This window comes from Chelonia mydas, chromosome 16 (genome assembly GCF_015237465.2).
Source record: "Chelonia mydas isolate rCheMyd1 chromosome 16, rCheMyd1.pri.v2, whole genome shotgun sequence".
NCBI classification, from domain to species: domain Eukaryota; kingdom Metazoa; phylum Chordata; order Testudines; family Cheloniidae; genus Chelonia; species Chelonia mydas.
In genome coordinates, this window is record NC_057857.1 from 16,312,055 (window position 1) to 16,333,198 (window position 21,144).

Here is a 21,144-nt window from a genome sequence, read left to right on the forward strand (position 1 = left end):
GGGGCCCGCGGGGGAAGCCGGGCTCGGGGTCGGGCTGCCTGGCCTGCCCCGGGGCCCTGCGGCGCGCGGTCGTTGCATCGCCGCAGCGTGGGGGGGTTGCAGGCAGCTGGGCCAGGCTGTGCCTATAGCCCGTTACACGCAGCTCCCCAGCGATCCCCCTCCCCCGCCTTGCTCCCTCGGTACTGCCGTGCCCGCTTTAAAGCTGAATTTGTAAATCCCTCTGCCGGCTCCCTTCTGTTGCAGCTGCGTCCAAATTAAACCAGTTCTGCGTGTGTGTGTGAGAGGGAGAGACTCTTTGTACGTGTCCCAGCTTTGTCTCTGTCCCCTTGTCTACAAACTGCCACTCGCTGGCGTAGCTCCTCCGGTGCCGACGGTATTCCAGAATAAAGCCACTTTTATCCCATCATCATTATTCTGCTTGGTGAGTGAATTATTCCAGAATAAAGTAATTTTTATTCCAGACTTGTGTCCACACCTGGAGCTCCTGCTTTATTTCTGGTTTCAGAGGAGCAGCCGTGTTGGTCTGTGTCCGCAAAAAGAAAAGGAGGACTTGTGGCGCCTTAAGAGGCTAACAAACTTACAAGTTCATTGCCCAGCTACCAAAATTCAACCACGTCTAGGATGGAACAGCTGATGCTGAACAGTTTACAACACAACATAGCAGTTAGGTAAGGCGAACAGACGTCCCAGTGTTATCGGGACCATCACAATAGTAGGAACTTTGTCTTATATACGCAATTATATCAGTCCCCCTGAAAAAAAGGTGTCCTGATTTTTCACATTGGCTATCTGGTCATCCTTCAGTTAGGCCAGGCAGTGAATTAAAACTACACAAGGAATTTTAGGGAGGCAGGATGCAATTACGCAAATGTAAATTGACTAAGATAGCTGGGGATTGTGGAAACAACCTTGCCCTTAATCTTGTTTAAACTGCCCTTGGTGTTATTTATCCTGAAATATTTTAAACAGAACACACACATCCTGATTTTAATGTACTTAACACAATACTGACAACTTGAAGTGTACAAAAATCATGAGATTTTAAAAAATAATATACTTCAGGTGTTTTGTAGTTGCTTTTGTGTTTCTGAGACTTTAGGGCTGACTGTAGGGTTGACTGAACGGGATCACGTTTTCACAGTAGAAACTTTTTCTTTTTAGTGGAAGCTCAGATGCTCATAAAATCACGTGACTCCAGGAACTTGGGCTTTGAGGAAAAAAACACCAACTATCATGGAACCTCTGCTAAAATCATGAGAGTTAGCAACAATAAATAAGCATAGAGCAAATACGTAACTAATATTAACTCTTTGTACAATGCGGCAGTAGAGAATCCGGCTATATCCGTCCAGGAAGTGCACCTGTAGTTTACAGATGACCTAATGCATTGTGTACAAGATAACATACCATGTTTATCTTTTATTAATAAAGTACTGTAAACATTGCAATGGGCACAGTTGATTAATCACTGTGCAAGAGTATTTCTATATGGTTTTGATTCCCCAAGCTGTAAGTCCTGCTCCTCCAGTCCACATATTCACACTCAACACAGGTTAATGTCCGTGGAACATTAGCTTGAGTAAGGATTGCAAAATTGCATCCCTAACAGTATTTTTCCTTGTGATGAAGGGAGAGAGGAAAGGACTTTCTGGTAAGGACTTGTTAGGGTAAAACTTGCAATGCAGCTTTACTGGTCTTTAGAAGTAAAATAAAAATCGTGTTAGAATAGAAGTTACTCTCCCAGTTAGCAAAGACCACAGTAGCCTTATTTGACATTTTAGTTGAATTCATGGCACTAAAGCAGTGCTCATATTAAGAGCACTACATGAGGTGAGTACAGGGAATCCTCCCCAGGAATTATTTTAGACAGTGATCTTTTCAGTCAGGATTTTTAGTGGGGCCTCAGTGTGTTAGGATTCATAGGTGCCTTTCAGTGGGAGCAGGGTGCCTAACTCTTCTTGGAAATCTCAGCCTTAGTTTTTCATAGCAAGATGTGAGGTGCGTGACGTGTCCGTAGGGTCTATCTGAGAGGTGACAAATTAGATGCTAATGTTCTGCATGTTGCCAGGCTTTCGCAACGAAGATTTTACAGCTGTGACCCTGAGATGTAACATCCAGACTGAGTCAAAGCACTGGCCTGTGATGTAGGTGAGAAAGCACAGCAACGTTTGAGAAAGCCCCTAGGCAGCGCCCCAGACAAGCCCCATGGACCTCCTGCTTCACCTTGTATGTTTCAGCTCAGCAATAATCAACCCTTCTGCATAGCCCAACTTCAGTGTCAGTGGGAAGAGGAGCTGGAGTGGTTCATATTTGCTTTGAACATTTTGGGAAACGCTCTTCTCACTACATACACACACAAGATTCTCACGTCATCCGCCCCTTGCAGCTGAAAACACACACTTTAAAAGTTATACAAAACAAAGTTAGTTTTATTCAGCCATCTACTTACAAAACAAATGGAGTGGGGGGAAAAACAACCCCACAGAGATGTGTGAAGCTACAGTAGAATACTGACCAGGGACTTAATTGCATTCTGGGTACACCAGTAGTTCAACAATGATTGGACATTGATCTAATGGTTACATCCCATTTCAAATACTTTCTTTCAATTATACAAGTAGAATTAGCTTAAATGACTGAAAGGAGGAAGCAGTTTGCAGTGGTCTCAGGCTATGAGAGAACACCCACTTGGGAGCCAGAGAGTCCTTAATTCTAATCCTGGCGCTGACACTGCCTCCAACTATAGCCTTGGGTAAGTCACTGCACTGCTGCCTCAGTTTCCCTTGCACTTCAATGGGAATAGTATTTATGTCTGTGGCAGGGGTGTTCTGGGGAGTCCAGGTAGTTTTAGCTCTCCCATCTCAGTAGTTTCTGAGCACAAGGATTCAAGTTTGCAGAGCACCTTGAGGGTGAAGAGTGTTATATACAAGTACTGAGGAGGTTATTATTCTTGTAAACTACAGCAGAAGTCATTTTAGTGCCACCCCAGAAGAGGAAGAGGCTGAGAATACTGATATAGGAAGCACCCCAATGTTGGTTAACTTGAGTCTTAGGAAGAAATAAATACTAAAAAAACCCACCCCAAACCTTGACCCAAATTTCCTATTCAGAACCAGAATACACTAGATTCCTGCACAGCGCAACAACATGTTCCCAACCCGGGATTCACATGGAAACAAACTCCATGCTCCTAATGGTCTCTACATGTAGCCATCATGTGGTAACATAAGACAAATCCTAGCTCAAAGTTGCTACAGCAGTCAGTTTCCTGTTGGCCTATTACTTCTACCATAGCCCTATGGGAACACTTTCACGGGCGCGGCTCAAGAGGTGAAGAAGACACTGCTGATATCCAGTGAACGGCAGCAGCTGACCTGCAAACACAGCTACAGTATGCTATTCCGGCAGTGGGAGAAAGTTGGCTCAATTCAGCAGCTGGGAAGACTCCAGCAGCTCAGCACCACTGGTTTGAGTGTGCTCAGCGGGCACGGCATCCTCTTCAGGAGTGCTCCATTGGGCCTGCCCCGTGCCCGTTCACGTGAGGGTGCGATGGGGTTGAGCTCTGAGGGGCTGTAGTGCTCTGCTCTGCCGTGGCAGCTGCCAGAGGCATGGAGAGGCCTTCGGGGGAAAGCACGGCAGGGTCTTCTCTCCAGTAGGCTTCGCACAGAGGAAGATCATTGGTGTCACATAGACTGTAGCTTTCCAGAACAAGCCACCCCAGTAAGGAGAGACAGGAGTTGCAATCAGAGAGCGGAGGGGGGGGGAAAAAAAGAGGCGGGGAGAGAAAGCAAGACAGAAGCAAAGTGTTAAGAAAATGGCAAAAGCATCCGTGGACATAATAACAATGAGGAGTCCGGTGACACCTTAAAGACTAACATATTCATTTGGGCATAAGCTTTCGTGGGTAAAACCCCCCACTTCTTCAGATGAATTTTTTACCCATGAAAGCTTATGCCCAAATAAATCTGTTTGTCTTTAAGGTGCCACCGGACTCCTCGTTGTTTTTGTGGATACAGACTAAAACGGCTACCCCCTGATACATGGACATCATGTTTGTGGATCAAAACTTTATCACGAGTCTCGTGACACTGATGTTCCCTAACAGGACTCAGGCTGGTGTGTGATCTCACTGCCCTGGGAAGGGTCAGGAGTCCTTTCACTGAAGCCAGTGGTGTTACTCCAGTCTGAAATTGGCGTGTGCTCCCACTCTCATTCCCATTCAAGTCAAAGGAAAGACACCTGAGGCAAAATCCCAGCCTCATTAAAGTCAATGGCAAAACTCCCATTCACGTAAGCGGGGCCAGGGTTTCATCCCTGGCAATTTCACTGAGAGTTGGATCAGGAACCAACCAAGAGGAGAATCAGGCCCTTCGGCCCTAATTTCATTAGTGATTTTGGGTGCCCAACTTAAGACATCTGATCCTGAGTTTTTAGAAAAGCAGAGTGTGCTCACAACTCCAGGTGCTTGGAGCTGTGAGTACTCTACACCTCTCAAACACAGGTCTAAAAGTTTTTAAAAGTTTGGGCTGTAAGTGGTTAGAATCAGGGTTATTCTTGATCTACCATGGGGCAAAAAACAAACAACCTGCCCCTACCCCACCAAAAAATGTACTTTAAGTTCTTTCAAGGAGCATTACTAGATTGTCACTGAATTGTTTGAAGGTCTGTATTTGTAAGATCATCACTCCATTCTTTTTGTTAAGAACCAAAAAAACCCAAAGTCTCTATCCCCTTCTCCCCTACTCTAGTGTTATGACTAATAGCTACAAAAGTTATGTGCTAAGAAAAGGACAATTGAGTCTCATGCTGCAGGATCACTGTAGGGGGTCAGGAAACCTCCCCTTCCCCATCTCCAGCATTACAAGATTGGCTAAGATTTATGGGAGATTTATGCCTTCTCCTGCAGCATCTTTGGCCAGACTTTCAAAGGCGTTGATCACCTGTAGCTCCCATTAACTTCAACAGGAATTGCGTGTGCTCAGCTCCTCTGAAAAAGCAGGCAACAGTGGTTGACCACTGCAGGGTATAAGATTAGGTGGACCAGTAAGGTGAACAGTTATGGCAAATCCTGTGTTCCTAAGTCAGTGGCTATCTCTTGTCCCTGTGTTGCCCTAGGTCCTGCTCTAAAGTCTGAGGCGGATGCACAGTGGCAGGGCTATAAACCAAAATAAAAATAGAGGAAAAAACGCTGGAAGAGAGGAAGGAGCTGCCCATGCAAGAGACATCCAGAGACCGAAGTGAGTGCTGGAACAGGAAGTAGCTTGTGTTCAAAATAAATAAAACAGAATCAAGAAAACCACTGGACCCCTTGGGTTTGTTTTACCATTAATAGACTCAAATAGAGATTTTTGGGAAATATTTTAAGAGTAAAAAATATAAAAAGAGACTAAACACTTTGAACTGAAGAGATGTGTCTAACAGGTTGAACTCCAAACCCACCCTCCAGTCATCAAGCCATGCTCTCAAAGAGACGGGAGTGGTGGACCAGGAATTCAGAGCTCCAGCCACAGGTGGCTGGATAAGGCAAGCTGGAGTGCACGGAGCTACATCTTTGGGGAATAAGCACATGAGGAGGTCACTGATTTTAGACACTTGGTTTTTGGCAGTTACAGAGAATTCACTCAATGCCAAGTCATCTCTTTCCCAGCAGTTGCCCCGCTGGGTTTGCTAGAGAAGAGGGGTGGGGGCTTAGCATCTGGGGCTTTTGTACTATTACCAAGTGAGGTCCCTTCATTGGGGTATGAAGGCTTAGCACCACATCCTGCAGTGACCATGCAAAACAAAGCTGCCACTGAGGTATGCATGAAGGACTGCAGGACTGGGGCCTATTTAGTCCTGAATCCACCAACCATTTCTCTCCCTTACTCCTGGATCTCAGCCCCTCAGGACTGGATCCCAGAGCACTAGGGTCTGGTGTCCAGCACACCTCACACTGGAGGACTACTAAGAACTCTTCAGCCTAGCATCCGGGTAGAATGCAGCTCTGGAAAGGAAGTGGGCATCTCTCCTTCTCCTCCCTCCACCCCCCTTCCCTCCAAATTATAGAGACCTCAAAATTTACACTACAGCTCTCCAGCCAGTAACTCGAAGTTCATAGTTGCTATGGGGCTCTGCAAGGCACCATCTAGCCTCCCAGTGGAGAGGACCCTGAGGCATGGCTGGATGTGAACCCAAAGGAGATGTTAAATGCTCTCCCAGGGCACTATTGGGACTGTGTGGGAAGGCACCTGCCTAGAACACAAAAGCACATGAGTTGCTTTGAAAGATTCTTGGCTCGCAAGTTTCCTCATGAAGTCAATATTTACTAGCAAAAACCCTACGGACACGCAGTATTTACCAGTATATAGGGCAAGAGTGTCTCCCAAACCCCTGCTACCGTGATGGGAGTGAGAACATGCCCTTCCAGGTGACACCTACCCAAAAGCACAGAGTCTAATTCTATAGTCCTCTCACAGACAAGCAGTAAAGTCAACAGGAGTTTTGTCTGCACAAGGACTTTTGGGCCCTAGCAATACACAGGGACCAGCCAGAGGCTAACAGACTGGGTGCAGAGAACGCAATGCTCTGCAGCTTCACCCAAAGGGATGCCAGGAAACAACAGTGTTTCAAGTGTTAAACTCTAAAGCTCTAACTACTGGGGATGGTGAAAATCCACCAACGGAAACCAGAGATTGAGAGAGCAATTTGGAATGGTGGTTGTGTGGAATCCTACTGTCCTGCTCCCACTGAAGTCAACTGCAAAGCTCCCATCAATTTAAGTGAGAGCAGGATCGGGCCACTATAGCACAAAATGATATGCTTGATCCTAGACAGCACAAGGAGCTGACAGCTACTGACCCCCAGCTGAGCTCTCAGAATCAGTTTCATGTCGCCCTCTCCAGGTACACACTGAGTCTTTACAGCCATTTAAACATAATTAACATCCTACAGCCATGTGTGCTTTAATACAAAATAGAAACCCCTTTCTCCACATCAGACAGTAAAATGCTGTTAAAAAAAAAAATCTTTATGACCATTTATAAAAGCACTTTGAATAAGCCACTTGTTGTTTCTATTTAAACACTCACATGTTTCTTTGGTGCAGAAATAAAGATTGGTTAAAAACTGTAGCCGATGGCACATGAAGGAAAAGGAAATAAGTGCTCAAGGACCAGTAGATAAAACACTAGGTGCAGCTACAGGATATGAGGCGTCATTAAAGAGAGCATAGCTCTATATTCTAGGCAAGATTTCTCACCAAACGAGCACTTCATATTAGAAACAGAAGAATGGATTGATTTGGTACAATGGGGGGAGGGAGGGGACAACCCCCCCCCCCACTCCTGCTTAGACAGTAGTTCTGCTAGGAATGATTGCTTAGTGCAGTTTCAGAGCTAGGTAGATAAAAGACCACACTAGCATGGTCAGAACCCATTGGTCCAAAGATTAAAATAACCATTTTAGAACCACAAGTGTACATGCCAGAGTGTCTGGTTACAATACCACATACACACATCACAGGCTCACATTTGGGTCACCATAACTGCACACACCCCTGTTAGACAACATCCACTGCTTTGCTGTCCAATCAAGTTATGAAATAATAAAGTCCTGACCCCAGAGAAGACCAGAAATTTTGCTTAGATCAGTCAGCATTGTGTAACCCTACTCAACTCCCTTTCCACTCATCTCCAAAATATTTAGTGGGCCTCTCACTGTCCTAAGACATCTTTTTATAATTGTTGCTCTCCTTTTCCCAGTTATGAAAGGTAAATTTTCTTAAAATAATGCATCAATTTTAAAGGGACACTGTTGGGCTAACATTTATTTCTAAAATACCTGCATTACTAGTAAATTATGGCCTGATTTTCTAAGTTCCAGTTGACTTGAGCATCTGTAGCTACCATTAAACATTTTAGGGAATTAAAAAATAATAAAATTAAAAAAAATCATCTTATCAAAGCTTATTAAAAGTGAAAGAAGTTTAAAGAACTCGTTTGCTTTTTACCATTTATGCTGTTGATTAACTTGTCTGTGGTGTTTAGATGTGGCTTGTAATTATTAGAATTTGTTGCACTTCACTGACCTTGGACAGTGCAACCAAACCAGTCCCTTTCAGATCGGATTCTGGTCACTTTCATTTACTGGACCTCATTAACTAGCGATGTTGGGGGTTGCAACAATATTAGGAGGGGAAAAAAGTTGTATCCACCAGAACCTATGTTCTATTGAAAGTCTTTAAAAAGATTTCACAAAAGATACATTAGTGGTAAGTTTTTACAAAAAACCACCAACCCTCTCACCCTGCTAGAGATAGAAAAATGTTGATTCTAAGCTACTTGATGATGTCCCTTTAGTTAATTTTAAATGTTCATTTTAAACAGATTTCAGACAGTTGGTGGGGGTGAGCTACAAGGAATAGGCATGTTATGTAGTTTAAGACACTTGTGAAAGAACTGGCACAGAAAGAGGCTCTGCCCCATACCAGCCTGACTGCTTTGCATCTCGATAGCTTGTTTTAGGTTGCAGAAGACAAGTTTGATCTAATTAAAAACAGGTGTGAATTTTAAGGGGAAATATCCATTTAGGCTTGTGTCTTAAGGACAATCTGCTCTCCTATCCTGTTTCTCAGAAAGGGCTGGAGACAAGAGGAGGCTTGTTAGTACATGGGAGTCCATGGCCCTATTTGTACCTGGAAGAGTAATATTCTTCTTCTAGTTCATACAGGTCAATGGAAATCTCATCCCTCAGCGAGATCAGCTTCTTGTCACACTCTTCCTGCACGCTCCGCAGCTGCTGGTTACGCTGGTTAATGGCTTCGTTCACGGAGGGGAAGTCATTGAGGATCAAGAACTGCTTCAGGTCAGACACAAGCTTCATCAGGGATTCGCCAGCTCGGACCTTGCAAGGTGGATAAAATATTAAGCAAACGGACACAAAGTGACTTTGGGGTCCTTTACCGTGGCTCTGCAACATGATCTGCTGGGCTGCTCCCTCAGCCCCGATACCAGACTTTGCAACATGGGAGCAACTTGGCTAAAATGCTAGCCAAAAGCCTGCAGTACCAGAGAAGAATGCATTAGCACAATACAGTTGTCCATGCACACCATGGGTACTATGCAGCCTTCTGGCACTCTATGCACGAACAATGATGTTCTTTTGTTCCACCGGCAAGCACAGCCTTCACTAGTATAAACCCAGAACTGTATGTTTTGTCACCAACCAAAGGCAAAAGAAGGTATTAACATTGCAAGCCAGGAGTAGGATTTCAGTCAGGGGCCTCACCTGTTAAAACTGGGCAGCTCTAAAGGTGAAAGTTGGTAGCTTTGGGATGGGACCGAAAGGGAAATCCAGAGCAAACAGAAAAATCACTCCCTTCCTTTGCACTGGGAAAGCCACCCAGTGACGATTACACCTCTGGCAGTAATTGACATTAGTATTCTGAGTGCTCCTCATGGATGCTGTAACAGAGCACAGAACACACAAGATCCGCTATGCAGCACGCCGGCTTGGCACACAAGCTGTACTTACGATGTTGGCAGCTCTGACGTGCATCTCATAGTTGTCCTGCTCACTCTGGGTTGCTCGAGAGACTTGGGTTTCATCTTCAATCTAAAAATTAATTTAAAAAAGCCATGTGTCTTCAGCTCACCCAATATTCCTGCATCCCAGAAGAGGTTATTACTTAAAAGAATATCTTGTTTCAGTTCAAACCACATATAAAAGGGGCTTATGTCCCTGATCCCATCTAGCAGATGCTTTTGGTAGGATCAGAGTTAAGAGTGCACCATTTGTTGAGCTCCCATCTCTTCCCTCATGTTAATCAGTTGCTGTGCAGAACAATGTTCGCCTCTCTGTTTTCCTTGGACTGTCTTCTTGGATTCTTCTCATCATTGATTTTCCAGCACTTCCAGCTTGTTTGATTGGACTGTTTGTTTGAAAACTGAGTAGCATAATTTGCAGTTGTTCACTAGTAACCTGCTCAAAAGAACTGTTGAAAACTCAGGAGGCCAAATTTGGCATCAGCCTTCCCTCACCCCTTGCAAAGCTATTAAAGCCTCATTGAAGAATAAGGCTAAGCTTGGTGTAGATGCAGAATAGATGCATAAATGTAGAATTTGACTCCAGGAAGTGAAAGCTTCAAGTGCTGAAGCTCTATGAGCCACCTACATCTCACTGGTTAATTTTCAAATGCAGCCTTTTCCTGTGAGCTGGATTGGTATTTCTACCCTTCAGATCAGTGTAACGATCATTCTGAGCAAAATTATTGGATCTACGTTTATATTTCAACCCATGTTACCTTAGGATCTAGTCCTACAAATGCATAATTAGGATGTAGATAGTCCCACCAACTGGAAGATCAGGGCCTAAATTATAATCTTACATTTTTATGGTGCCTTTCATCCAAAGGGATCCCAAAGCACCTCAAAAAATTATAGACAAGGATCACTTTTCCCCAGCACTCAAACTGAGCCAACTCTGCTCTAGATTTCAGCGAGAAAGCTAATTAGTCTCTATTAGTTCGTTAGAAAACAAGGAGTCAGATCAGAAGTTTGCTGATTATCTACAGCTATTTTCAGGATGAACAGATCTATTCTTTTGTTTAGTGCTGTCAGAAAATCCCCATCTGCAATGTATTGCCTTTTCCAGAGTGGCTAATTGGCCTTTGCCTCACCCACAGGTGTTTTACATGAGGAAGCTGGTGTAAGAAGGTGGGGACGATGCTAGTTGGTCACAGGCCTGAGGATTGTTCTATATATTATAGGCTGGGAGAGTGGTTAACAAGTCTAAGTAAAAAGGAGGAAGAAATATAGATACACTGATTTTGTAGTGACAAAGCAAGTTGACAAAGATTTAGGGACCCCACAACTGTGAAGGTGCTCCAAGCTGAAGGTTATTAGGAGTCATCTCCAGGATGTATACATCTGGGGTAAGAGTGTTTTGATATATAGTTGTTAAATGTGATGTTAGTAGAGGAAATTTGTTCCTTTAAGTAGTACAGAAAACTGACTCTTCTCAGATAGCTTGCCTAAAATCTAACTGTGGAAAGGGAGGGAATGTTTAAAAAAATCCGTCTTTACATGAGACTTTTGTGACTGTTTATGTACAGACACTTGTTCCCTTCTCTAGGATTAGAGGGTTCTTCTAACTAATGGAAATAAAACTTGAATGGGCTCTGGGATAGACTTCTATACCCACGCCTTGCTCTGACTGCTACTAAATGGGTATCTACTTCATTGGCCTTCTTTCAAATACCCACCTTAGCAGTCTTGATGATCTCTGTGAAGTTATCCATGATTGACTTGATGTCATCTTTCAGCCTCTTGTTGTAGGACTGTAGGAGGGTCTCTTTACTCTGAGGCAGGACTCGTTGTTGTGACATTGTGTTAAATTAGATTGTAACTGAAAGGCAGGAAGAGAGAGAGCCTGTTACAAGCCCCAGCCCAACATTACACCAGCATATCTAAATGCTTCCTGTGAAACTCCTAATTTTACTAGGAGTCACAACCCCACTAAGCCAATCTCGTCTCCCTATTCTAACCAGTAAGGGCTGCAATTCTACTCCCACTGACCAACAAGAGCAGGCCTGGGCCACTCTGCAGTCTTAACTCTACACAACAATTTAAACAAAAGATCCGCCTAGGCGAATAGTTACTGTCAGGGGCCGCAGGGAGACGTTATAGGGGTCCACCACAGATATTTCCAGGCAGCATCCTCGGCAAACCAGCTCCCTGGGGACGGGAAAGAAGGTTCCCCCCAGCCAAGCCCTCTGGTACCTAGTGGCCTCCCTGCTTGCTGGAGTGAGCGTTCGCCCTGCAGGCAGGGCTGTGCATGAACTTGCAGGGATCCGTCCATCGGCACTCTCCCTTGAAACAGCCACGGCCGGCAGCGCGTGCTGCAGGCTCTGCTTCACTCACCCAGCGAGCGACACAGGGCATTGCCCGCTCCTGGGCGCCACCTGCCCCGAGCACGGCTGCTCTCAGCCCGGGCTTCGCGGCGAGCAAGCCCCTCTGACGATCAGCACGCCCGCCTCCCCTAGACTGGCCGCCTCTTCGCTGGTGGTTGGCTGCTGCAGACGCCAGTCCTTTGCCCCGGCTTAGGACCTGTTTCAAGTAGAGTTGAGCGAGCACGTTTTTTAAAGCAGCGGTGCGGGTGTGTGTCTGTCTGTCTCCCCGTCCCTGACTTGCTGCTTGGTCGGACACTAGAATGTCTGCAGTCCCTGCTCTTTAAAAAGGCACCCCTCACATGCTTTAAGGACGTGCATGCACGCACGGGGGAAGCTGCAGAATTGCTCCAAACCTTTATCACTTGGAAGGACCCTTTCTCTCTCTCTCTCTCCTCCCCCGCCACACACTTAGGCAGCCTTGAAAGCATCGGCCTATAGCATTTAAGCTGGGCTGTCTGAAGGGTCCGGCAGATATCCCTCCGTTTGTCACTTCTCGAAGAATTTCTAGCCAGAAGAGCTAGTGAGACTTTATTATTTATTATTATTAAAGCTTGTCTTGAGCACAAGACAGAGCCACCAACAAAAGGTACCAGCTCCTGTCTTAGCATAAACTGGCCCCATTCCAAAGTAAATGCATGGCCCAACTCTAGTTAAGCAGGGGTGGGGGAAACTGGTGCAAAACTTTTTTAAGCTTTGCATTCGTGTCTGGTTCATGCTGTGGAATGTAATGCATTAATAGCAACGTCCCCATTCACTTCCAACAGACAAGGAGCAACACAGAGTGACCACTTGCCCCTTATTTTAAGGGACCTCGCCTGACCATTTTAAATAGTAAACTGAGCAGTAGAAATACACCTTTGAGAGAAAAATACCTGCTTTGCTCAGGGAAACAGGGTTTCCCTAAAATGCCCCTAGTTAAATAGTGCATAGTTCTTTATTTGCATCCAATATCTGGGTCACCACAAGAACATCTCCTGAGTCCAGTCTCTGCGTCCACAAGCTCCGTCCTTTGTTCGTTTCAGCTCCACCACTCCCTAGGCTAGGGGGCCAGGAGAGGGTAATGTTGGCAACTTCCCCTTTAAGAGGGAATAGACCACGGCCCCTTTAAATCCTCTCCGGCTCGCTTGCTCCCCGCCTCTCTCGAGCGTTGCCTCGCTCTCGCGGCATTTCCAGCTCCATACATATATTACCCAGCATGCCCCGCTCTCTCTTTTTCCACCTCAATCCAAAATGGTGAGTGGCGGCGGTTGCTGCTGGGCCCGGGTTGGGGGGAGCTTGAATCCGTCGCCATCCGCCCCTTCGTCGGGGCCGTAGCCGGGCGCTACCGGGCGGGGCAGACGCGCGGCCCCCGGGAGGGGCCCGGCCGGGCTGTCTTTCGAGGTCTGCGGGAGTCGGGGCCGGCCGGGGCCTCCGCCGCCTGCAGCAGGGCCCCGGGGGGCTGAGGGTAGCCCGTGAGGAGCCGCGTCTCTGGGCTAGCGGGCGCCTTTCCCAGAGATGGGTTGGGGCCCGGGGACAAGGGCAGGCCGGTGCCTCTGGTGCCGGGCCGGGGGGACTCGCACCCGCAGAGGAGACTCCCGGCCGTCGCGGAGTCTTTCCCCCTCGGGCTGAGGTTCAAGCCGCCCCCAGCCAGCAATGGGCCTTCGCACCACCTGGTATGCCGCGGCTCAGATGCGGCAGACCCAGGGGCTTGGGACCCGCGTCCAAACCAACCCCCTGGGTCTGCCTGCTGAATAGTCTCTCTCGGAGCAGATGATGACTTACGGTTTCAGTACTGCAGGACGGTGTGAGGAGCCAGTTTGTCTCTACTGGGGGCGGGGGAGAGGGGGCTCTTGCTCCCATCGCAAAGCATCAACACCACCATTTGGAGGAGACTAGGTGCAGCTCTCTGCTGGGGCATTGCTGTGCACTGGGCAGAGTTTCTCTGTGACTAAGGGCGTTTGAGTGAGATGAAAAATGGCTCATTGATCTGCACAAGCAAAATCTCTTACAAGAGGCTCTTTAAAAGAGCCTCAATCAAGAGGAGGGGGTTGAGGCATCATGGCTCCCCCTGCAAGGGCAGGGTCTAGACCTGCACACTAATATGCTCCATTTTTAACAAACATAAGCCTCTCCAAGTGGGCATGGCTTGAATGGAGGGAATTTAGCATTTCTTTCATTTGCAGCCGAAAGGAAAGAAGGCTAAGGGCAAGAAGGTGGCACCTGCCCCTGCTGTAGTCAAGAAGCAGGAGGCCAAGAAGGTTGTAAATCCTCTCTTTGAGAAGAGGCCCAAGAACTTTGGCATTGGTGAGTAAATGGGCATTTGGGGTGCTTTGGACTGTTTCAGCTGCTGTTCAAGAGAATGCTCTGAATAGGTAATGGTGTTTGTCTCAGGCATAACCAACATTTTTGTAACGTATTTGATTAAAGTTGTAGTGTGGACTTCCTCTGCCCCTGCAACTGATAGTGAAGTTAACTGCTTAGGCTTACTGGCTGCACAGACACCACATGCTAAATGGAAATCTAATGTAGATGTGTCTTTTATGTTTTGGTGGTAAAGCATTGTTAAACAATTAGCAGAGTTCATCTTGTGATAGGGATATATTATGGTTGTCTGAAATAAGATGAGTATCTAATTGTGGTGTAAATGGGCACCTTTCATAGAAATGCCATTTCTAATAGGCTGTGGACAGAAATCTTGGGTTTAGGAGTGGTGGGGAGGGAGACCGGGGATTGAATATGGCAGTAGAAAATTCTCAGATTCTGGTTTTAACAGAGACCAGACCTGACACCACCCGTGCGCCCCCCTCCCCCCCGTATAGTTTGCTAAAATAGTTGAACAGCAGCTTTTCATACTGTGTGCAGATGATGCAAAAGAATATTTGCTATCTGAGTGATAGTGCTGACATGTATATCCACCAAGATCGCTGATGCACTCTTATCTGTGCTCCATAGTGTGCTCACATGGCTTTGGAGCATCTGAATGGTGGTCTGTGTTTCAGGACAGGATATCCAGCCCAAGCGTGATCTGACACGTTTTGTGAAATGGCCACGCTACATCAGACTGCAGCGGCAGAGATCCATTCTTTACAAACGTTTGAAGGTGCCCCCAGCAATTAACCAGTTCACCCAGGCTTTGGACCGCCAAACAGGTAAGATCAAGATCTGAAAAACCTTTCTTGGTTCTAGTTGCTTATAATGACTGTCTGAGAAAACAAAATTTTGACTTAACATGTAAAAATCTACATGTTGAGTTACTTCAATTTGAAAGGTTTTTTGTGTGGGTTCTGATACTGATCTGTGTGGGGGAGGGGGAATTTGTAGTTCCATTCAAGAGCTATCCGAACACACCTGTGCATTGTCAGGGTTCTCTATCTGTCTGGGGAAATGTTAGATCATTCCCACTCTCCTCCATGTTCTCCCAAAAATACAAGAGCCCTGATCTTGAATTTGGACCTTAGTATGTACCTTAAGTGTACATGGAAAGTATGGGGCCCAGTTGCATCACTGTAAATGGATAGTCTCCTGAGTAGAGTTGGATTGGGGTGCAGGCTTGTGGAGGGAACAGCAGTCAGATAAGTTGAGCTAGAATAAGGGGAAAATTGGGGCTGGAGGTCAGAAAGATGCAACTGCGAACACACGGAAATGGTTTGTAAAAGAGCAATAAGTATAGAAGAATTTTCAGCCTAAGTAATACAGAGCAACTAGTTATCTGGGAGGCTGATATAAAATGTGCTCCTCTATTACAAGGAGGGGGACAACAAGGGATAAGTTGCCCCACACTTTAACCATAGATTCTGTAGAAAGAGGGGTTTAGTTGGCTGATACTATGAGCAGATACCTATGTTGGTATGAATGAAGCAGGGGTGCCAGGAAGAGATCTAACTTGTGACATGCAAATGAGAAGGTACATGCACAGCAGCAGAGCCTAAAATTGGCACTGGAGCTGCGTAGTGCAAGAATAAGATAACACTGTGCAGATGATGATGATTAATATTTGCTATCTGAGCATTAATGATGACTACTCACCACCAAGATCGCTGATGCACAAAAGTATCTTTTTTGGGGGGGAGAATAACCTGTCTTTAAGGCAACTAATGGAATCTGGATTATCTTTCAGCTACTCAACTTCTGAAACTGGCTCACAAATACAGACCCGAGACCAAGCAAGAGAAGAAACAGAGGCTGCTGGCTCGTGCTGAGCAGAAAGCTGCAGGAAAGGGGGATGCTCCTACTAAGAGACCACCTGTCCTCAGAGCTGGTAACTGTCTACATTTGTTTTGTGTTTAACTTGCCTTGGTGTCTAGAGAGACAAGGCCTTATTCTACAACTGACAAGAGTAGGCTACTTCATTTTCCTTTGTGTTCTTCTCCACATTGATCAATGACTTGGACAAGCTATTGCAATGATGTATGAATTTCTTCACCTGAAATGCAAACTGAAGAGCAAACAAAACGAGCTTTTTAACCCTGAGCTATAGCAGATTGTCCATATAATATTTCTCTCTTGCAAATCTTGATCGGTAGGAGCTGGTGGCCACACACGACTGTCCCTTGAATCGTGGATCTGTATACAAGCCATGTAATACTCAAAGGCCTTCTGTTGGCTTTTTCAAAAACTTGGCCATACCAAAGACCTTACTTTATTGATTTTTCTTTGCAGGTGTCAACACGGTCACTACCCTAGTAGAGAACAAGAAAGCTCAGCTGGTAGTGATTGCCCATGATGTGGATCCCATTGAGGTAAGTGGCTTATTCTTTTGTAAGTACTCTGTTCTAAAATAGTCCTGATCAGATCCCTCTATTATATGGACTTCTAGGGGTGTCTGGAGCAATATCAGTAGTTCAGTAACATAGCTCTCTAACTGCATTGAGCTAGGAAAGGGTAAATCCATAATTGGCATTAATTTGCTATGCCAGGTTTGGAGTCTAGCTCAGGCAAAGGCATAGTAAGACATTTTTCATTATAGAAAACAGCATGAAGTAGTAAAACTAACCTTGAAAGAATCTGAGATAAATTTGTTACTGTTACTTTGTATGCATGTTCTGTACAACATGTAATAAACCAAATTGTACTGAATGGTCTTAGTGGTAGAGTTCTTGGCTTTTACATAGTGAGGCTTGGCCATTGCAATGATGTATGAATTTCTTCACCTGAAACTCAACCATGAAGAGTAAACTATGAGCTTTTTAACGCTGAGCAATTGCCAAAGCCCACCCTTTTATTTGCATGTTGCAAAGCTAAGAGGGTAGTCTTCATTCTTGGGCCTCTGACCCTACACATCCTTAATCTCTTTCTAGTTGGTGGTCTTCCTGCCTGCCTTGTGCCGCAAAATGGGAGTTCCGTACTGTATCATCAAGGGCAAGGCCAGACTGGGGCGGCTGGTCCACAGAAAGACCTGCACCAGTGTTGCCTTCACACAAGTTAACCCGTAAGTGTTTGTTCTCATGCTTTCTAAGAATCTAAATTTGATTAGCTCAGAAGCAGAGAGCAGACAGCCATCCTCCTAGTTAAAGATTGGGGGGGGGTGGGAGGGGAAGACCATCTTCCAAAGAAAAAGCCACACCAGATTTCTATTCTAGACTAAGTACCAACAGACTTAAAAAACTGAACAGTATATAGGGCCTGATAAAACCACTGTTAATACAGGTGTAACTCTGGATATGTCTACACAGCAGTACAACCTATGGCATGGCTGCAGCTGGCCCAGGACAGTTGATTCAGGTTTGGGCTGTGGGGTTTTAGAATTGCATTGTAGACATCTGGGCTGGAGCCTGGGCCCCGACTCCCTGTTGGGGAGGGGGAATAGTTGTGAAGTATTGTCAGTCTGCTGCATGGAGAGGCCATGCTAAATGGTAGTTTTAATAATGGTGGACCTTTTGACAATGATGCAAATAGAATTTCTTCACCTGAAAAATCATGTGGCATTAAGAGCTTTTTAACCCTGAGACAAAAGGTTCCTCAGAAAATGCGGCTGCTATTTCTGTTGGTGTTCCAAAGGAACTAATGCTAGCATCTCATCACAGTGAGGATAAAGGAGCCCTAGCCAAGCTGGTTGAGGCTGTCAAGACCAACTACAACGACAGATATGATGAGGTAAGAATTTCCGTGCCACTAGCCCTTTTTGTGTCAACATCCATCTTGAGCTCATACACTTCCAGATTCCTTGAAAAAAATCTTACTGGACAGAAGCAGAAAACAGTGCAGATTTAGATGCAAGTAGCTAGAAATAAATGACACCAACTGTCTGACAAGCCCAAACCTCTGCACTCAGAACCTTTTGGTCCTTTCATAGGAACTTTGCAGTCTGCCTTCCAGAACCAGGGCTTCCCGGAGTTAAAATTACAGCTCCCAGGATACCACCAGTTCATATCATGTTTCACTGTTATGTACAAATTCAGTGAATTCAAACCCATTCTTTTCTCAGTCTTAGTGATTTTCACAATCTGCTTAGTAAATCCATCATGTGGGGAAGATGTGATGTAGTTGCCAAATATAGACATTCTTTAAACATCTGGAACCTGAAGTCAGTGACTTGCAGGAACTGAACTATTAAAGTTCCACACTGTGGGATAAAGGGTTAACTAATCATTCTGATCGCTTATGCTGGACTTACTGGGAAAGGGTGCCTAACCTATTCTTTTTTTTTTTTTTCCCCCTTCTCTAGATCCGTCGTCACTGGGGTGGTAATGTCTTGGGGCCAAAATCAGTGGCTCGCATTGCCAAGCTTGAGAAAGCCAAGGCTAAAGAACTAGCCACCAAGCTGGGCTAAATGTACTGGACATATTTTTTTTCTGTACATAAAAAAATAAAATCTAAAACAGTGTTTCAGCATGGCGTCTGCTCTAGGATGTTTCAAAAAAGCTAGTATTAAAGCACTTGAGTCCTAAGTAAATGCGAAGACAAGAATTGAATAGCCGTTTTGAGTGTTCATCAGTCCCTTAGTGCTGGGAGCGTAAACCCAGTTAACGAAAAGAAGGAAGCCATTGAACCTACTGCAAAGACTCAGTAAAGTAGAAACCACTTTACCCCTTACTGCCAGTCTTCTGTAGTGTCCTGGATAACTTCTGCCTTAATATGTATATGCTGTAAAACCTGGTGAAATTCACCAGAAAATTTAACCTTAAATGCATCATGTATGTATGGCCCACTTTTCTCTTTAAATGGACCTGGTGGCTATGGCAGTGCACTGGGCCTCAGGACTCCCATTGCAAAGCTAGGAACTGAACCTGCCGCTCCTGTGCAGTAACGCACTTCATCAGTACACAACTTGTAAAACGGGAGATTTTTTCCTTCTGGCTCTTGTAGGAGTCCCTTCCCCTAACCGTTCGTTGTGGATTTGTCTGAAATACTCTTCACAAGACCTGTATTGCTAAAGCAGTATAATCCCTGTTGGGGATGCAGGTATGGTTTGTCTACAAGCTATGATGATACATGACTGTAGGCCAGGCCTGTGATTTAAAAGCTAGTTTATCTAGCTCAGGGGTTCCCAAACTGGGGGTTGTGACCCCTCAGGGGATCACAAGGCTGTACCTGGGGGTCACTAGCTGTCAGCATCCACCCCAAACCCCACTTTGCCTCCAGCATTTGTAATGGTGTTAAAGTGTGTTTAGTTTATTGGGGGGGTCACACTCGAGGCTTGCTGTGGGAAAGGGGTCACCAGTACAAAAGTTTGAGAGCCACTGATCTAGCTCATTCTAATTGTCTAAGCTTGATCTAATAAACATGACTAAGCATGTACCAAGCTAGCTCTATTAAACTATTTTCACTTGACTGCCTTAAGTTATGTAGCTGACATACTTCAATCAAAATCATGCCTTTTAAAAGCCTTGTCAAGGCCTGCTTACAGGCTCAAGCTTTACTGTAGCAAATGTCAAGAGGGCATTTCTGTTTTTCATGGTTTAGTGTTTTGCAATTTCTGAGTTTTATGTAGATGCTGAAAACTCCTGGGGAGTTCTGAGCCTGTGCAGAATTTGTCCTCCACAGCTTCTTGTTTCCCTGCAGAAAAATGACTTTGAGGGGTAAGCAAAGGAAGTAGTCATGCAACCCTCCCCACCACCTTCTGCACCCATGGCTTCTCAGCTGCAGGGGGGAGGGATCCTTGTACAGGCAACTGCTTCCTCAGTGAGTCTCAACCAGGTGGACCCAGATCCCCACCCCAGAGTGCCACTCTCCCATCAGCTGGACCCTCCACTAAGCTCTGTCCTGCCCCAACCACCTTCAGCTTACCTCCCCCTGCAGAGTCCCATTACCATTGCACCTAGAACCCCTAACAAGCCCATGTGCATCCAGATCTCCCCACCCCCCATGTAGAACCCTCTCAACCCACACCTTGATCCCACCATGCTTGGGAGCTGCACAGTGGTCTTCCCACCTCTATGCAGCCAGTGGCCTGTGCTCCCCAATGCTCTACTGAAGCCTCCATGTTTATTTGACAAAATTTGCAGAATTTTAAAGTGTGCAGAATTTTTAGTTTTTGGCAGAGTGCCCTTAAGAGTAGCTCTTTGTACATGTAATGAATGTACAGTATGTGCTACTGGAATGAGTAACCTTTACTTGTGCATTTTAGTGTAGTACTCTTTCAACTAGCACTAGGGAACTGTTAGTGTGCTTTAGAAATCACACTGCTGTAGTATGCATTATAGCTTTCTGTGGGCAAGCTCTTAGATACAGGTAGCTGTTTTTGGTGGTTGGATAAATGCTGACTCACTTTTTTGTAGCTAGGCTTTTATCAATTAATATAAAGGAAGCCCTGTCTAAGGTGCAGAACTAGCCAACTGCTATTCACAACCTAAAGTTTAGCACTTAACACTCTGAATATTGTAGAGGGAGCCTAGCTACCAAAGAATGGGATTCATAAAAGCTAGTATGTATAAGTTAGCCACTACAAAACTCATGTTACCTAAGCCCTGCCTCTCAAAGGAAGTTAGTTACTCTTTGCAGGGGGGGCCTGAACCTGTGTATCCTGCACAGATATTGTAGCTACTAGCCTAAAAGTTAAGGGGTATATCCTCCCCCACTCCTTGTGTAGGTTTAGGCATGCCCAGACCATATCTACCAGAGTGGGCCCCAAGGTAAGATAGGTGAAAGAACCCTCTAGTCAGCACTGGTGGGGCATAGACACTGTCAGGGTAATGCCAGGGCTACCTCAACTATTAGTATTATAGCACCTACCCCATTAAGGAAGCTTAAGTGCAGAGGATGTAATCTCTCCTAGCTGATAAGACATGGTGAGTTCTTGG

At 45.5% G+C, this 21,144-nt stretch overlaps 2 protein-coding genes, 1 long non-coding RNA gene and 5 other non-coding genes across 15 annotated transcripts; 7 read left to right on the forward strand and 1 right to left on the reverse strand.

Moving 5' to 3' along the window:
* The first annotated feature begins 1 nt into the window (after position 1).
* On the forward strand, positions 2-1,445 carry LOC119563842. The gene is made up of 3 exons (XR_005222536.2): positions 2-421; positions 506-668; positions 1,162-1,445. It is a non-coding gene; the product is annotated as an uncharacterized LOC119563842 (long non-coding RNA).
* On the reverse strand, positions 1,039-12,998 carry MED22 (mediator complex subunit 22). 7 transcript variants are annotated; one of them, XM_037879680.2, is made up of 6 exons: positions 12,799-12,996; positions 11,898-12,083; positions 11,240-11,382; positions 9,511-9,591; positions 8,672-8,880; positions 1,039-1,207 (listed from the first exon to the last, which is right to left on the reverse strand). In XM_037879680.2, exons 3-6 carry the CDS (start codon positions 11,360-11,362, stop codon positions 1,177-1,179), a joined length of 444 nt encoding a protein of 147 aa, XP_037735608.1. In that variant the 5' UTR covers positions 11,363-11,382; positions 11,898-12,083; positions 12,799-12,996; the 3' UTR covers positions 1,039-1,176. The 7 variants fall into 7 exon arrangements, with proteins under 7 accessions (XP_037735608.1, XP_037735607.1, XP_043386457.1 ...); XM_037879679.2 differs by lacking the exon at positions 1,039-1,207 and adding an exon at positions 2,412-3,692 and having other exon boundaries at positions 12,799-12,998; XM_043530522.1 differs by lacking the exon at positions 1,039-1,207 and adding an exon at positions 2,412-3,698 and having other exon boundaries at positions 11,240-11,389; positions 11,792-12,083; positions 12,799-12,994.
* On the forward strand, positions 10,719-18,733 carry RPL7A (ribosomal protein L7a). Of its 2 annotated transcripts, none has more exons than XM_043530520.1 (8): positions 10,719-10,909; positions 14,089-14,209; positions 14,905-15,054; positions 16,023-16,163; positions 16,565-16,644; positions 17,203-17,333; positions 17,929-17,998; positions 18,570-18,733. In XM_043530520.1, exons 1-8 carry the CDS (start codon positions 10,895-10,897, stop codon positions 18,672-18,674), a joined length of 813 nt encoding a protein of 270 aa, XP_043386455.1. In that variant the 5' UTR covers positions 10,719-10,894; the 3' UTR covers positions 18,675-18,733. The 2 variants fall into 2 exon arrangements, with proteins under 2 accessions (XP_043386455.1, XP_007061084.1); XM_007061022.4 differs by lacking the exon at positions 10,719-10,909 and adding an exon at positions 13,073-13,159.
* Positions 14,763-14,837, forward strand: LOC114019768. Its single transcript, XR_003564771.1, has one exon. It is a non-coding gene; the product is annotated as a small nucleolar RNA SNORD24 (small nucleolar RNA).
* On the forward strand, positions 15,878-15,950 carry LOC114019757. The gene has a single exon (XR_003564760.1). It is a non-coding gene; the product is annotated as a small nucleolar RNA SNORD24 (small nucleolar RNA).
* Positions 16,303-16,380, forward strand: LOC114019766. Its single transcript, XR_003564769.1, has one exon. It is a non-coding gene; the product is annotated as a small nucleolar RNA SNORD36 (small nucleolar RNA).
* LOC114019764 lies at positions 17,030-17,106 on the forward strand. The gene has a single exon (XR_003564767.1). It is a non-coding gene; the product is annotated as a small nucleolar RNA SNORD36 (small nucleolar RNA).
* On the forward strand, positions 17,783-17,855 carry LOC114019767. Its single transcript, XR_003564770.1, has one exon. It is a non-coding gene; the product is annotated as a small nucleolar RNA SNORD36 (small nucleolar RNA).
* Positions 18,734-21,144: the final 2,411 nt, after the last annotated feature.

What these genes read in the sequence shown, in the direction of transcription:
- RPL7A (XM_043530520.1), top strand. An exon ending in GCCCAAGAACTTTGGCATTG is followed by an intron (nt 14,210 to 14,904) that starts GTGAGTAAATGG and finishes TCTGTGTTTCAG; the next exon opens with GACAGGATATCCAGCCCAAG. An exon ending in GGCTTTGGACCGCCAAACAG is followed by an intron (nt 15,055 to 16,022) that starts GTAAGATCAAGA and finishes ATTATCTTTCAG; the next exon opens with CTACTCAACTTCTGAAACTG.
- MED22 (XM_043530523.1), bottom strand. Translation starts at nt 11,362, where the DNA reads ATGTCACAACAACGAGTCCTGCCTCAGAGTAAAGAGACCCTCCTACAG. An exon ending in AGATCATCAAGACTGCTAAG is followed by an intron (nt 9,592 to 11,239) that starts GTGGGTATTTGA and finishes ATTAATTTTTAG; the next exon opens with ATTGAAGATGAAACCCAAGT. An exon ending in GAAGAATATTACTCTTCCAG is followed by an intron (nt 3,699 to 8,671) that starts GTACAAATAGGG and finishes TGTTCTGGAAAG; the next exon opens with CTACAGTCTATGTGACACCA.